Below are 14,878 nucleotides of genomic sequence, written 5' to 3'. Positions count from 1 at the left end.
GAGGGTGTCTGTCTGTGTGTCTCATTTTTAATAATGTGACTTCCCGAATGCCCTTCTCCACCAGGACACTGCGGGAGTTGCCCTGTCTGGGTGAGAATGTGGAGGGCTCCATGCTGCTGTCCCACTCCTCTCAGAGGAACAAGCGGAAGAAGAGGCAGATGTTCGGAGATGGCCTGGACACAGAGAACACCCCCCAAGACCTGATCTATCAATGGTCACCGCCGCACAAGCACTCACTGGAGTGGGTGGTCTCGAAAGAGAAGGAGAACGAGGAGAACCAGTTTGTGATCGCCAGGCGACCCAGAAGAAAGAGGGAGTCATCAGGTGTGTGTATCGATTTGAATGAATGAATGGTCTTTATTGTCATTGATATAGTACAGGTACCAAACAACGAAATTTGGGAGGGGGGGCTCCCCTGGTGCTAGGAGAAAAAAAAACTAAAAACAAGAAGGGAAAAGAGCTGGTTTACATAAATAAAGGCTATGTACACTATCCACTATACTATACTATACAAATAAAACACTGTGCTGTACTCTATGCTATGCTATACCTATTCTAACATTTCCTATTCTCTGAACCTTATGTACCCTAGGGTTGTCATATTGCACATAGTGTTATTGCACATTCATTTAAAGTGTCGCAGTTTGCAGGTTTGAAATGTACACAGTTGTGTTTCAGTATTGCACAGATTTGGATTCAGCTATAACGAAGCAGCACTACTTTTGATAATTGACTCACATTTCTATGCCATTCTTATTAGTGTTGTTCCGATACCATTTTTTGATCCCGATACCTGACCGTGCAGTACTTGCCGATACCGAGTACCGATCCGATACCACAGCGTTTGAAAAAACAAAACAAAAAAACATGTTTTTTGAGCCGCATACTAACCTCGATGTAAAATTATTGCTAACACTTAGTCTGGCACTGCTCAAAACCTTTGTAAAACTCGTAACGTTTTTGTAAAGTACTCGCCGATACCGATACCAGCATTTTGGTGCATATCGGTGGCCATGCCGATACTAGTATCGGTATCGGAACAACACTAATTCTTATTGAAAGTCGGATGTGTAACTACATGTAAAGTTAATTTAGCCATATTATTTGGTTGATGTATTGTTTCTTTTACATAACAGGTTTGTCCTGGGACAACCTCCCGGATGAGCTGCTCCTGGAGATCCTTGCCTGTCTGCCGCTACAAGACCTCCTCAGGATGACCAGGGTCTGCAAGCGCTGGAATCGCTTAGTGTACGTTTAGAGTCACAATGTACCTGTCTGCCAGTGATGTTTGCTATGTGAATGTGTGCCATTTCATTAATGCATTGTTGCAGTACAATATTAAGAAGTGTCAGCAATCTACGGTATTGCTTTCTGACAGCCAAATACCTCTGATTGTGATGATCATGCCAGAATCATTCAACACTGTTGATGTGTCATTGAATCATGTATGATGTGAATTGATATTAATTCTCTGCTTGTCTATTTTGACATGGTAGGTTTGACGAATCGCTGTGGCATAGTGTGGACCTGGTAGGGAAAGCCCAACTTGATCAAGCTCTTGAGCAGGTCCTTTCAGCTGGGGTACTGGGACTGCGCTGCCCCCGTACCTGCATTGGAGAACCACGTTTCACTAATACCCGGTGAGTTCCCCCCCACCTCCCTCCTCCATTTAATGTTGAAAGTTAACCCATCTTAAATTCTGGTGCTTTATTGTACTATTAACATCTCTCCCTGCCGCTATCTCAGGCCTGTCCGTGTACGACACATGGATCTCTCCAGCTGCACTGTCACTACCCCTGTTCTAGATGACATCATCTCCCATTGCAGAAGGCTAGAGAATCTAAGCTTGGAGGGTCTGGAGCTGTCTGATAGCATAATTCAGTGAGTAAAGCCAAATGCTCTGTACACAGTGATTTCAGACACCTTCTGTATGACTGATATGCCTGTAACAGTCTTACCCTACCTGTCCTACAGGTCCCTAAGCCAGAACTCTGAGCTGTTACGACTCAACTTGGGTGGATGCTCTGGTGTGTCTGCCAACTCGCTTGGCGAGATGCTCAAATCCTGCACACGGTAAGCTTAGAGAACTGATTTCAACTCTATTTAATTTGAATGGTTTATAGAGTTTTTGGAGTATTGATTTAATGCGAGAAGTGGCTGACGAATCCTCTTCTTTATATGACATCAACTGATGCAGAGCTCTTCTTTTTATGTTTTATATCCAGGCTTGAAGAGTTGAACATGTCGTGGTGTGAGTTCAGCAGCGATCATATAAAGGCTGTTGTGAATAACATTCCCTCCAGTACCACTCATCTCAACCTCAGCGGCTACAGGCATAACCTGACCATGGAAGGTAAGGAGGGCCTTCTCCAACAATGAGAGAGATCCGCACACTCATTGCTGCTCTTGAAATGTAAAATAAATGGTAAATGGACTGACTTATATAGCGCCTTATTCCAAAGCGCTTTACAATGGCCTCTCATTCACCCATTCATAGACCAATAGCAGCAAGCTGCTATGCCAGGCGCGAGTTCAGTTTCTTGCCCAAGGACACCTCGACATGTGGCCGGCCAGGGTTCGAACCACCGATCTGCCGACCGTGCGATCATTAGATGCCGGCTCTACCCCCTGCGCCACAGCCGCCCCGTTTGTAGTTTACCCAGTTTGGGGCGTGTAGTTTACCCAGTTTGGGTCCAAACATTCCTAGTAAACTACACATTTTCGGAGCAGCAACTAGTGTGGTGTGGACCCCTCGTTACTCTACTATTGTCACTTTTATCCAGCACCTAGGTTTTTGGATGTGCACATACTATCCCTCTAAACCTGGTTGAACAATGCCATGTTTCATCCCATAACTGAAAAGATTGTTGGAATATTTCCAGTGACAATGAGGTAACCCTGCCTCTTTTCAGATTTGAAAGCCTTGGTGGAGAGCTGTCCTAACCTTGTAAATCTGGATTTAAGGTGAGGAACTACTCGCAAGGAAAGCATGCTAATTTTAGGATTGAAATGCTTAGCATAAAACTCTATGGACATTCAATGATCACTCCATAGTTAATTTACACCTCTAGTCAAGTAAATGATGTATTACTAAACAGTACACAAACTCAGTTCCTAATATAATGTATATGTGAACCTTTTTGTGCTTCTGTGTTACAGTGACAGTGTTCTTATGACGACTGATAGTTTCCCCATCCTCAAACAACTGAAGTCTCTAAAACACTTGGCATTGAGTCGTTGCTACCAGATCCACCCTGCTGCCCTGGCGTAAGTTATCCATGCACTTATGCATAAACAGTACTTGTTGTAAGGATAAAAGCGTCGGCAAAATGTCAAAAATATGTGTATAAATGACACATGGGCTCTTGAATGATAAATATGTGTAAGCACACTTTCTGCTAGTTGTCCTCCTTTTTCTTGTTAGCCCTACTAACTAAACCTGTTTGTTTTCAGTGACTTTGAGAAGTTTCTGGAGTTGCAGACATTGGAGGTCTATGGACTTGTACAAGACAGCTACCTGCTCACCCTGAGGAAAGGGTTGCCACGGCTCCAGATCAACACCCAGCCTTTCTCTGGTATCGCCCGTCCCACCACTACCACTAGAAAGGTCCGAACCATGTGGGGCATGACCTGTCGGCTGGCCTACAGGCCCTAGTCCTACAGCCTTTGTCAGGTTGTCATTGGCATGACAAAGCTATTTCTGCCGTCACTATAGGGAGGGGTATAGATCTTTTGTTTATTTTGTTGTGTGTGCGCACAGAGCCTTGATGGTTTTGTCTCGAATGACAATGTTTGTGTTGCTTGTGTCAGAATTAACTTGAATTTATAATTGAAGACCCTGGTTCAGTGTTAGAGGGCCAGTTCAGATGCACAGTTGGAATGAGAATTTAAAACGTAGGTAAATTGCATTTCACAGCAATGCTAATAGAATACCATGCAACTAAATTTACGAAGGGTACTGTTTTTAGAAAGGCTTTTATCTTGAAATTAATGTTTAACCTGTTGAACTTTTTAAGAATGGTGTAGACAACTTGGTCATCAGTAAAAAGCCTGGTTTTACCATAACCATGAAGAACAGTTATGTTTACTCTGTCTATGTATTTACTTTCCATAACATTCCAAAGACAGATTTGTTTGAGAATTTTTTTCCGAAAAGAAAGTACTTGAAAAAGGTTTTTACTGGATGAAGCTTTACTCACCAGGTGTCACCAGCTGGATGAAGTAGTGTAATTATCCCCAGAATATTGATGTGAAATTAGTGAAGGGAAATTTTAGCAATAGCAGTGGACAATTTAATTAAGTGTAAGCCGTCAGTGCCAGTGTTGACTGTCAGCAGCAAACATGGTCGTTTTTGGTCCCTGTTAAATTTGTATTGCTACTCTATTATAGCTAATGAAGTCCATCCATTGTGTTACGGTGATTGTAATTCATTCTCTTCATTATGTTTATAAAATTACAGCAAAATGACTATGGACCAATTTCAGTAATGGTGCTGCTGGCATGATCAATTCTGATTGTTAGATGTTACGGTTTTACATGTAAGATGGAGTGACAGTTACTTATAGCAATCAATGACATTGTTCATGTTAAATAAGTCATTTTTAGTCAATATCGTCAATCTATTTGATAACTGGGTGTCTAGATGATATACAAAGTACTCTAGTCTTTATTTGTGGGAATCAGAGTGTCACCATGTTCCTAAATGTGATACAATTAGTGCATTATGTGATGTCGAAAACGGCATAGTGTCTGCCACAAGAGGGCGCTATGTATCTGAGGCCAGTTTGGTCTAGTTCATTTCTTGTGAAACTTGAAACTTGTTTTTATACATGCATTGATAAATGCGATTTACTGTTAGAAATGTCTGAATGTGATATGCCAAATGTTGGTGTAATTCCTGTTAATGATCATATTTGGATAAGAAGTTTGTGAAAGTTTAATTGTGTTATTGATGCAGTGGACAATTAAATTATGTATATCCATGCATACATGTAAATTTGCTATGTTAATAAATGTTTTATATAAACAGTCCTATGTCATGTTGGAAAAGATGATGTTGAGGGGGAATAACTTCAAATCTTCAGTTTACCTTCTCTCAAGGAAGATTTCTGAGGTGTCAAACTGAATTCTGATTGGTTTCCTTGCAAGCAGCTTCTAATTTAAATACTAAGTGTATAACAGGGCCAAAGGGACACATTCATTCTCTTTTCTTTGTTCTGCTGTTTAGGTTCTCATCTGAGCTTAGTACAATAAAATACAGACCATGTGGTCTGTTTTGTTCTCTTTATCATTTGCCATTGAGAGTAGAATGTAACTTTGTTCTATTAAGTGTTTGCCTTGTATAAAGTATACAGTATTATTAAAGCCTCTTGATTCATTCTATTTGGCCATTCTTGCACTAAATCATCACAACTGAACACTTATTTGCACATAGTGTTAATTACATTACTTGGGATTCAAATGACCAATATTACATATACTTTGCTATTAACATATGTCTTGCCAAACCTTCACATGGAAACCACCATTCTTAAAAATTGACTACAATGTGAGCTTGGAATATCAAGGACAACCTTTAGTTTCACTCTTTATTAGACAGTTTAATGACCTAACACCATAACATACGACATGAGTCATGATTACTGTGCAACCAGCACCTCAGAAAGCAGCCCAAACAGTTGACATGGCAGAATACACACAGCATGGTGGGGATTTACAGAATACTAGTTTTGCATTGTAACACTTCTTACTTAATGTGGTTGTGAATCAAAAAAACATTTCTGTTATCAAAGCAAGAAGAACTTTCAAAAATATTTTACCACGTGTCTCTTGATGTGTAAAGTATCACAGAGGTCCAGGCACATGTTTACAGGATTGAGTGATTTCTTGTTTTTAAAACTCATTGACTGCCAATAGAATAGTAACGTTGACTGCCTCTTTGGGATTTTTTTTTTTTTCCCGCGGGGATCGCGTTATTGACATGTTCTACACCTAGCGAGTGAATTTCAGACTTGGGTGTAATGTATTTCGGTCCCAGATGGGGGCAGTAGTTCGATAAAAGCCTGGAGAAGGAAGTGGCTTGCTGTGGGTTGTAGTAATGGCGAAACGGATCAGGGTATGTGCCAAACGCGGCGCGGAGCATCGCGGCCATCGCGCGACTCTTCAAACAGTTGAGTCGGACGATACAGAAAAAGTGCAGGAAAAAAAAAAAAAAAGTTCTGCAGAAAAAGCTCGTTTTCTCTGTTTATTGGTCAAAATCAGGTGTTTTTGCTGAAACCACCCTATGTTCTACGGCCGATTTCTAAACACTCAAAGAGGCTAGAAACAAACTTTCTTTTTCTGATGAAAGAAGAGAGTCTAAAGTTTTGGTAGATATGTTCAATGTTTATGTAGTCCGAAAAGTCAATATTTGGTGGGTCTTCAAAGTTCAGCGAAAATGCCCCAAAAGTCTGGCAGTGTGGAGCTCTCCGCTCTGAACATGGCTGGCAGTCAAAGAGTTAAGAGGTGATTGTGGCCTTGTGGGACAATATAACGCAATGCATCTGGTTTTGGGTTCATATCTTTAGATAAAGCCAAACAGCAAAAATAAAATTGCTAGAAAAATATATAATTAGCCAAAGTCAAAAAATATTTTGTCATTTTGTTCACAAATACCAAAAATATCAACCGTAGTGCCTTCAACTGACCATTAGCTGTCCACCCCCCCATTCATTCAAACTGGCACTACGTTTGGAAAAACTCCTTAACATCATTAAACAAAACTGAACTAGTGATGGCAGCAACAAACAAAGCAAATGTATGCTTCAGATGTCCGTCAGTCAGTTTCTGTAACATGACATTCCATAAAGAACCTCATCAAAGTAAAATAATAAATTCTCTTGGCAACATCTCATGTCTCAGGGGGAGGGCACACAATATCTACACATTTACAATGGTATAAATATGATTTTCTTTGATACAAGAAAATAAATAAAAGTCCCTTTCAAAGTCCACTCACAGTTCTGTCCATCTGTTGGCCATATTATATCCCAATTGGAGAGGAGGGTTTGGGTATAGTGAATGGCAACAGTTAATGGAAAAGGCAAAGTCAGTAACGCTTCACTTAAAGCACCCTGACAGAACAGACATACACCTTTGTCAACCAACTACAATACAAAGGGCTCATATTTTCTAACCCATTATCAGGCTGCTCAAAGTCAATTGTAACCCAAAAGACTTGCAAGGTACAGCAAGCTTATCAAAATGTGGATAGTTCAATGAGGGGAAAAAGAAAAAGGCCACCAAAATAATCTAATTGTGATTGCCAACAGCCCCCAAAAATTAAAATAAAAGAATCAATGTATATGTACAGGGGGAAGACACTGTATGACTCAAGTTAATTTCCCGGTTACAGGTGCAAATGGGATTAGCCTCCTCTCCCTACTCCCTTTATACAACACTGTGATGGTGGATGGCCAGTCAGTTCTCAAGGAGGACCGTCCGGAGCTGGTCCTCCTCAGTCATGGAGATTGTTGCTATGGCACCGTCGTTAAACTCAAACGAAGTCCCTCCGTCAACCACCATACAAGCGTCCCAGCACCGCGAACGCACACACACCCTTAAGAGCAAAAGCGAAAAAGATAATTTAAAAAAAGAAATTGCGTAAACCTTCACTGCCTTATGACTCTGCAAATACAAGGTTGAGAATAAAAGTGACCTTTGGGCGAAGCCTCTTTGGCGGCTGCTGGAGAACACTCTGTTCACGATGGGCTCTCTGACACTGAAGAACATCCGGCTGTCCTCCGGACTGAACACCAGAGAATCGTTGTATTCATTGGTAACTGACCACAGACAGACAGACAGACAGACGGAAGATTAGACATTAGACAATTATATTCATTTCAAAGTTCCTAAATGTAAGTCCTTATGGCGACTTAATGTAAGGTGTCTTTAGTAATTATGGAGACAAGCGAGGCGCAAAGAAAATACTATCATCAAAATAGTGACTCCTTCACTTAAACTACAGTCGTTTATGGAACTCACCGTTCTGAATTAGTTCCTGATTCAGCGGAATATCAAGACCTGTTTGTACCTTTCCTGGGGAGAAACAGACAACTCATTATCATTGATGCATGATATGCCACATGAGTAGCTTTTTACACTTTGAAAGATAGCAAAAACAATAATAATTAAATCGACATGATTGCTGAACAAGTAAACAAACCTATTCTAAGGACATCCTCCACAGCCTGTTCAACCAGTTTGTTAATATTATACGACCTGTACAGATAAAAGAAAAAAGGCCATCATGAGTCTCTGCATGATCAAGTGTTTACCACCCCTGATCCTGAAGCACCACTGTGAAGTAGGGCTGGTTGGTATACCGTATTACCGTTATCCCGGACTCCCAGAGCATCATCTCATAACAGTAACTAAATCAATATAGACAAATGATGTCCTGTGTCATATAGCCTATGAGACAAGTTATATTATTACAGATGCAGTGTGTGATGCTTCTTATCAAGCTGTCATATTATGCTGTCCAACTGTTTAGTTGGTCAAGCTGTGATTGGGATGTAAAGTTAAAATGATTGTTTAGGCTAAATGTCATAACGTATAGCAGTCACCACATAAATGTTATGTTTTTAAATGTAGATTAAATGTATGGCGCTAAGACGGCTCCCACCAGACCCACGTAATGTTGTTTATACATTAAAATGATAATATGTTAAAATCATTTTAAGAATTATACCGCCCAACCCTACTGTGAAGACTTATTGTGAAAAATTATTATATGTAATGCATTGTTGTTCTGACTGAGCTTAGTAGTGTGTGTGAGGACGAGTGTGTGGGGAATGCTCTTTGCTGACAATTGGAGTTCGAGCTAGCATATTCAGTGGTCCTCCAGGACCAGAGTTGGGAAACTCTGCCATAGGTAAGAATGGCAGCTATCTGTGTTTTGGGTCTGATATACCAGGCTTTAGATCCAGTTCCAGTGCAGATGCCAAGTCCTGAACTCTTCTGCTTCTCCCACGGTCCATCATCCACAGAGATCTCATAGTATGAAGCCCTATGGAGCGAGAGGGTGAGAGGGTGGGGTTTGAAGGATTTACACTTCACCCTGTGACAGACAGAGATCCACCAATGAGTGCTTGAGAGATTGATGGGGGCTGGTAGTGCAGCGGGAGGGTTAATGAGGGAGACATTCAAGCATAAACAACTGCAAAACAAGACATTCATGTTTTGGTTTTTTTGGGGGGGAGGGGCGTTCTCAATTATATGACTTGCTGGTATGACAGGGTACCTGGAGGACAGAGATTCTCCAATGAAGATTTCATTCAGACTTCTGACAGGGAGAAGGTAAGGCCCGGAGATTCTGTCGGGGACCACATCTGTACCAAAGAAACGCAACTGAATTAACTGAGGGACAGGTAGAACAAGACCTTTTTAAGTGTTCTTAGACAAAAGACTCAACAGAGCCACACAGAAGCACACACACACAAGCCTTTAGTGAATGCATGGAATGCGAAAAAAACATTCAAAACGACAGGGAACAGCGCACTTGACCAACACAGACAGACAAAGGGAGTGAGACAGGTACACTTGGGAGGCGGAGGGCCGTACTGCGCTGGGCCACCATGTTGGTGAGACGATGGGCCTGGTTGTGCTGCTCCAAGCTCAACTGCTCTTCGTGTAGGTCCACTGGGGTGGGGTTAATCCCTGTGCCCTCCAGATGTAGCCGGATCCTCTGCCGCCACTGCCACCTGCAGGTCGTAAAAGGGACAGCATTGGAGAGGGAAAGGGGGATTTAAAAGGCAATGAATGAATGTGAAAAGGATTATGGGAGTTAAGCAGTAGAGAGCGACATAGCCATATGAAGGAAGAGGGGTGGGGGTGGTGCAAACACGCGATGATATTAATAGACATAACCGTTCCTGGACTGAAGGATTCACTTCAGACAGTTCAGCAACAAGGACACTAGGGGGCAGTGTAAGAGCCCAGGCTCATTGAAAATCACTAAAAGTATTCTTTACACAAACAGAGCCATCTCAAAAGCAGCATTCTGACCAGGGTCCTTAGAGCACACCTGACCTGTCAAAGAAGAGACACCCACCTGAACTCACAGCGGCTGAGTTTCCGTAGTGCCTCAGGGAAGGCATGTGTGTAACGCACAGGAAGACACAGGTGTCCTTCTGACCTTCATGCACAGAGAAATAAAATGGTTACGGTTTCCAATTTTTTATACCGTTAAAGTGTTCCTGAATGAAACCAAGGTTTTCCGGTTAACCGCGGGATTCAAATGTACATTGTTGTAGGGCTTGTAGGGCTATTTTAAGTATTAAGGCTTATTTTGTTTTACTATTTTAAGTGGTGCAGATGCTTCTATATGTGACGTGTGTGTGTGTGTGTGTGTGTGTGTGTGTGTGTGTGTGTGTGTGTGTGTGTGTGTGTGTGTGTGTATGTGTTCGTAGCATGAGATTTAAACCAATGAGGAGTCACCTATGCATCAATTAGAAGGTAAATTAAGTTTCCAATGCACCATATTTGTTGTGCTCAGGAGGATCTTCAAGAATACTCATGACCCTGGCTGCTGCAAACATAAATATTATACACGTACATCGTAATACACATATATATTATCTATGGCTGTAGAGCTCCCGAGAGCAGAGACCACATAATAATTGTAGTGTTATCCTCGTAGTGCTTCTCCCAGTACTCCGGTAAATTCAGAGAATGCGTTCGCATTTGCAAATAAAACTGTGTCTGAGACAACAATGGATACGGAGACTTCAGTTGCAGTGAAAACACAGTGTCAGAGTTTTAATCAACGTTTTGTTTTTGGGCAAACTGGCCTAACAGTCAAAACCATAGATATCCATACTATACTATAACTTATAGTATAAGGACCCATACGATACATCCGCGTGAAACCCCCACACGTCACAACTATGACTCAGCCTTAAAGGGCCCTTGCCCAATTCCCACCATAGAAACACACTGGTGAATTTTTACAAAACACTTTCCAGTTTTTCAGGGTTTTCAAAACTGTCCAACCATAGGTTATGGTTAGTTTAAAAAAAGGGCTACAGGAATTTTCCGGACCTGTCAGTACTTGACAGGTACAACTGAACATATGCACAGTATGTGGCTTCCCACTTCCCTCTCACCCCACAATTCTATCCCTTCACTACACATACCCCTTCAGTTATTTATTACCTCTCAGGGTCTGTGTTAACTCCAACAACCGGTTTGTCCTTATCCAAAACCTTACTGGCAACAAGCAGCATAGTCCCATCACCTAAACAAAATCAACAAAACACATAGGGCTTAGGGTTGGGGCTAATTATGACAACTACAGTATTGTGCAGGTGCGTTGTCTGATGCCTTTGTTGACATGGATATACAAACTCTGTATGCTGGGAGTACACAAAGTGGGTCTATAGGTCAACTGGGTTTTTGTTTTTTGTTTGTTTTAAAGTGTGTCCTCTGCAAAAGTCCTAATATATATATATATTTTGAAAGGGAACACTTACCCCCTGCGGAAATAATGGCATCTGCCCATCTCACTGTTTCCTCATCATATTCCCCCCTCTTCACCACACGCACCTCAACCCCCTCTCTCCTGAGGAACATGGACAGATACACTCATTCAGATAGGCGTATCAAGTGAAGACTTAAAACAATTACATAATAATATTCTCTATGAAATACAGAAAAAAAAGATCTGCCATTTCTATCCACCTCTGTATTGAATTACTCTTTTGTGAGTTTGGTGTCATGTCTCATACTTGTATGTCTTTATTTTCAGTGTTAGTTGTGGTGTGTCAATTTTTAAAGACACACACGTATGAGAAATGACACCAAACTCACAAAACAGTAATTCATTACAGAGTTGTTAGTTGTGGTGTGTACATTTTTAAACATCTGTGTACAAAAGTCCCACTCCCATCCACATCTTACAGCAGGCTGTCCACAATGTGTTCCACGTTGCGTGTGTGGATGTTGTGTCTCTCCAGAAGCCCACTGTAGCTGGAACCCTTCAACGCAAGCTGCCATGAGAGCACAAAGCATTATGTCAAATATCAGAAGAATACAATTATGATTATCATGATTGTCAAGGCAAATATAAACCTCTGGTGCTGTGGATTCAAAACATTGAGAGGACTGTAGAGTAAGAAAGAATAGCCAAAACGCATTTCTAATAGTTGAATTCCAAGGAGAGAGAATTCCCACAGTAAAGACACTCTCTCAAAGGTCTGTGGCTAGTCTACGACACAACTGGGTTCTCTACTGGTGCCAGGAGATGAGAGCCCCAGCTCCATTTGTACTGTACATGATGTGCGGGTCTAAACCATTATGAATGAATGAATGAATGAATGGTCTTTATTGTCATTGATATAGTACAGGTACCAAACAACGAAATTTGGGAGGGGGGGCTCCCCTGGTGCTAGGAAAAAAACTAAAAACAAGAAGGGAAAGGAGCTGGTTTACATAAATAAAGGCTATGTACACTATCCACTATACTATACTATACAAATAAAACACTGTGCTGTACTCTATGCTATGCTATACCTATTCTAACATTTCCTATCTCTGAACCTTATGTACCCGAGGGTTGTCATATTGCACATAGTGTTATTGCACATTCATTTAAAGTGTCGCAGTTTGCAGGTTTGAAATGTTCACAGTTGTGTTTCAGTATTACACTTGATTTCAATCTAGTAGCTGCCATCAAATTGTCTAGATTACTTAAAGCACATCAGAATTACATTTTCTCTAGTTCACATACAGTAGCTGTCGGCATTCATTAGGATTGTTGTCAAAACAAAGTTGAATTTTTGGATATAACTTTTTCCACTTACCAGCTGTTTTAGATCCTCCTCCGAGAGCCCCGAATAGCGATATCTTTGCTGCTCAAATTCATATCTCGTTGTCTTCGTCACCACTGCAACTTTTGCGGGTTTGAACCCAACATCAGGACGCGATGCGATATTCCGTATGCCCGTCCGGAGAGGGAGGCGACCGCCAGTGCCTCTCTTTAAAACTGTGGCAACTCGATTACCAAGGCACAGAAAGTTCATAAATGACCGATAAGTCATTCTTGTAAAATAATAATGACGATAGAAAGTTATTTATTGTTGGTCCCTTTGATAGAACTGTTCGTCGTTGGCCAACTCAGTTGACCGAATCTAGTAAATGTTGATTTCATTCGGCTCCCGATCCAGCTGTTCTCCTTGGTTCCATTCATGAACTGAACTCGTTGAATCCAGATGCTGCGAGACGCCTCTCTCTGTCTGTCACCTGGTCAGAGAGCCTCTCTCACCTGGTCAGCTAGTCTCTGTCACCTGGTCAGAGAGTCAGCGAGTCTCTGTCACCTGGTCAGCGAGTCTCTGTCACCTGGTCACCGAGTCTCTGTCACCTGGTCAGCGAGTCTCTCTGTCACCTGGTCAGCGAGTCTCTCTCACCTGGTCAGCGAGTCTCTCTGTCACCTGGTCAGAGAGTCTCTCTGTCACCTGGTCAGCGAGTCTCTCTGTCACCTGGTCAGCGAGTCTCTCTGTCACCTGGTCAGCGAGTCTCTGTCACCTGGTCAGCGAGTCTCTCTGTCACCTGGTCAGCGAGTCTCTCTGTCACCTGGTCAGCGAGTCTCTCTGTCACCTGGTCAGCGAGTCTCTCTGTCACCTGGTCAGCGAGTCTCTCTCACCTGGTCAGCGAGTCTCTCTGTCACCTGGTCAGCGAGTCTCTCTGTCACCTGGTCAGCGAGTCTCTGTCACCTGGTCAGCGAGTCTCTGTCACCTGGTCAGCGAGCCGCACTCAACTAGCTGCTTCTGCCGCTAGCCTGACTTGACAGCTGGCTAAAGTTCGACCGAGTGGAAACATAACAGCAATAAGTACATAGAATTGCGTCACTATTTGCAATAGTTGTTATTAAAAGTGTCACTGTTGCCTACCTTTGTATTTTTGGTGAGTTAGTTGACTCATTAATTAAGAGTGTGGTAAACTAGCTAATAAAGCTAATAATGGGAGCATAGAAGGTTACGCGCACCCGTGGCCTCCATGCGTCCCTGGTCAGGATACTGTTCCAGCTCCGGCCAGACAGACAGACAGCTAGCTTAGCTTAGCTGCAGAACGTCACGTGTGTCAATACTAAACACATCTCCATGGCTAGCTGTCAAGCTAGGTGCCTAGCTAGCTTCAAGCTGGCTAGCCCTGCTAAGTAGCGAGCCTCAACTGCTGCGTAGCTTACTGGTGCTCGTGCCACATTATGAACTATATTCGTACAGTCATACGCGTATTTATTGTGTTGCGTTTATCAGTTAAAAGAGGCAAACGAGTGATATGAGTGTAATCCAGAGAGAGCATCGGCAGTACGTCACCATGAAGCACGTAGCTCACGTAGGTTAGAAATGGGAGGGGCGGGGTTAAACGTATATGGGCGGAGCCTGGTTCTAAATAGTTTCCTCTGCTCCTTTCCATCATCATCCACAGCTGTTCATGAAGCAAAGCAGATCATAATAATAATAATAATAATAATAATAATAATAATTACTTTATAATAACTTTTATTTGTAGGCTATAGCACTTTTCCTGCAAACGTTGCAGCTCAAAGTGCTTTAATCATTATATAATCATCATTTAATTATGTAGTCATTTTAAGGCCATAACCTAACCTAAAAAGATGGGTTTTTAGTCTTGACTTGAACATATTTGCTAATGTAAACTGGCAGTGCATTCCACAATTTGGGTGCATAAAATGAGAATGCAGCCTTACCAGATCTCTTCTTTTGTACACGTGGGGAAGAGACAGAGAAAGCCAGCATCAGAAGACCTGAGCTTTTTTGGGCTGATATTCTGGTGCTGTGTCAGTGAGAGATTAATATGACAGACGCTCATCATTATG

General features: G+C 42.0%; 2 protein-coding genes across 4 annotated transcripts; one reads left to right on the top strand and one right to left on the bottom strand.

Annotated features, from left to right (window-relative positions):
* Positions 1-47: 47 nt before the first annotated feature.
* On the top strand, positions 48-3,655 carry skp2 (S-phase kinase-associated protein 2, E3 ubiquitin protein ligase; the record flags this gene model as incomplete). The annotated part of the gene is made up of 9 exons (XM_080529499.1): positions 48-324; positions 1,137-1,248; positions 1,497-1,640; positions 1,747-1,881; positions 1,975-2,073; positions 2,226-2,353; positions 2,913-2,964; positions 3,160-3,267; positions 3,454-3,655. 9 exons carry the CDS (start codon positions 48-50, stop codon positions 3,653-3,655), a joined length of 1,257 nt encoding a protein of 418 aa, XP_080385625.1.
* Positions 3,656-6,497: 2,842 nt separating this feature from the next.
* nadk2 (NAD kinase 2, mitochondrial) lies at positions 6,498-13,489 on the bottom strand. 3 transcript variants are annotated; one of them, XM_080528150.1, is made up of 12 exons: positions 12,843-13,489; positions 11,941-12,029; positions 11,514-11,602; positions 11,197-11,278; positions 10,094-10,177; positions 9,604-9,743; positions 9,284-9,371; positions 8,954-9,100; positions 8,204-8,259; positions 8,023-8,076; positions 7,697-7,820; positions 6,498-7,597 (listed from the first exon to the last, which is right to left on the bottom strand). In XM_080528150.1, the coding sequence occupies exons 1-12, from the start codon at positions 13,077-13,079 to the stop codon at positions 7,459-7,461; spliced, it is 1,329 nt and encodes a 442-aa protein (XP_080384276.1). In that variant the 5' UTR covers positions 13,080-13,489; the 3' UTR covers positions 6,498-7,458. The 3 variants fall into 3 exon arrangements, with proteins under 3 accessions (XP_080384276.1, XP_080384277.1, XP_080384278.1); XM_080528151.1 differs by having other exon boundaries at positions 8,954-9,049; XM_080528152.1 differs by lacking the exon at positions 10,094-10,177.
* Positions 13,490-14,878: the final 1,389 nt, after the last annotated feature.

The sequence above is a fragment of the Nansenia antarctica genome (genome assembly GCF_963989245.1).
Source record: "Nansenia antarctica genome assembly, chromosome: 4".
NCBI classification, from domain to species: Eukaryota; Metazoa; Chordata; class Actinopteri; order Argentiniformes; family Microstomatidae; genus Nansenia; species Nansenia antarctica.
Note: the sequence above shows the minus strand (reverse complement) of the source record. Positions and strands in the feature narration are given on the sequence as shown.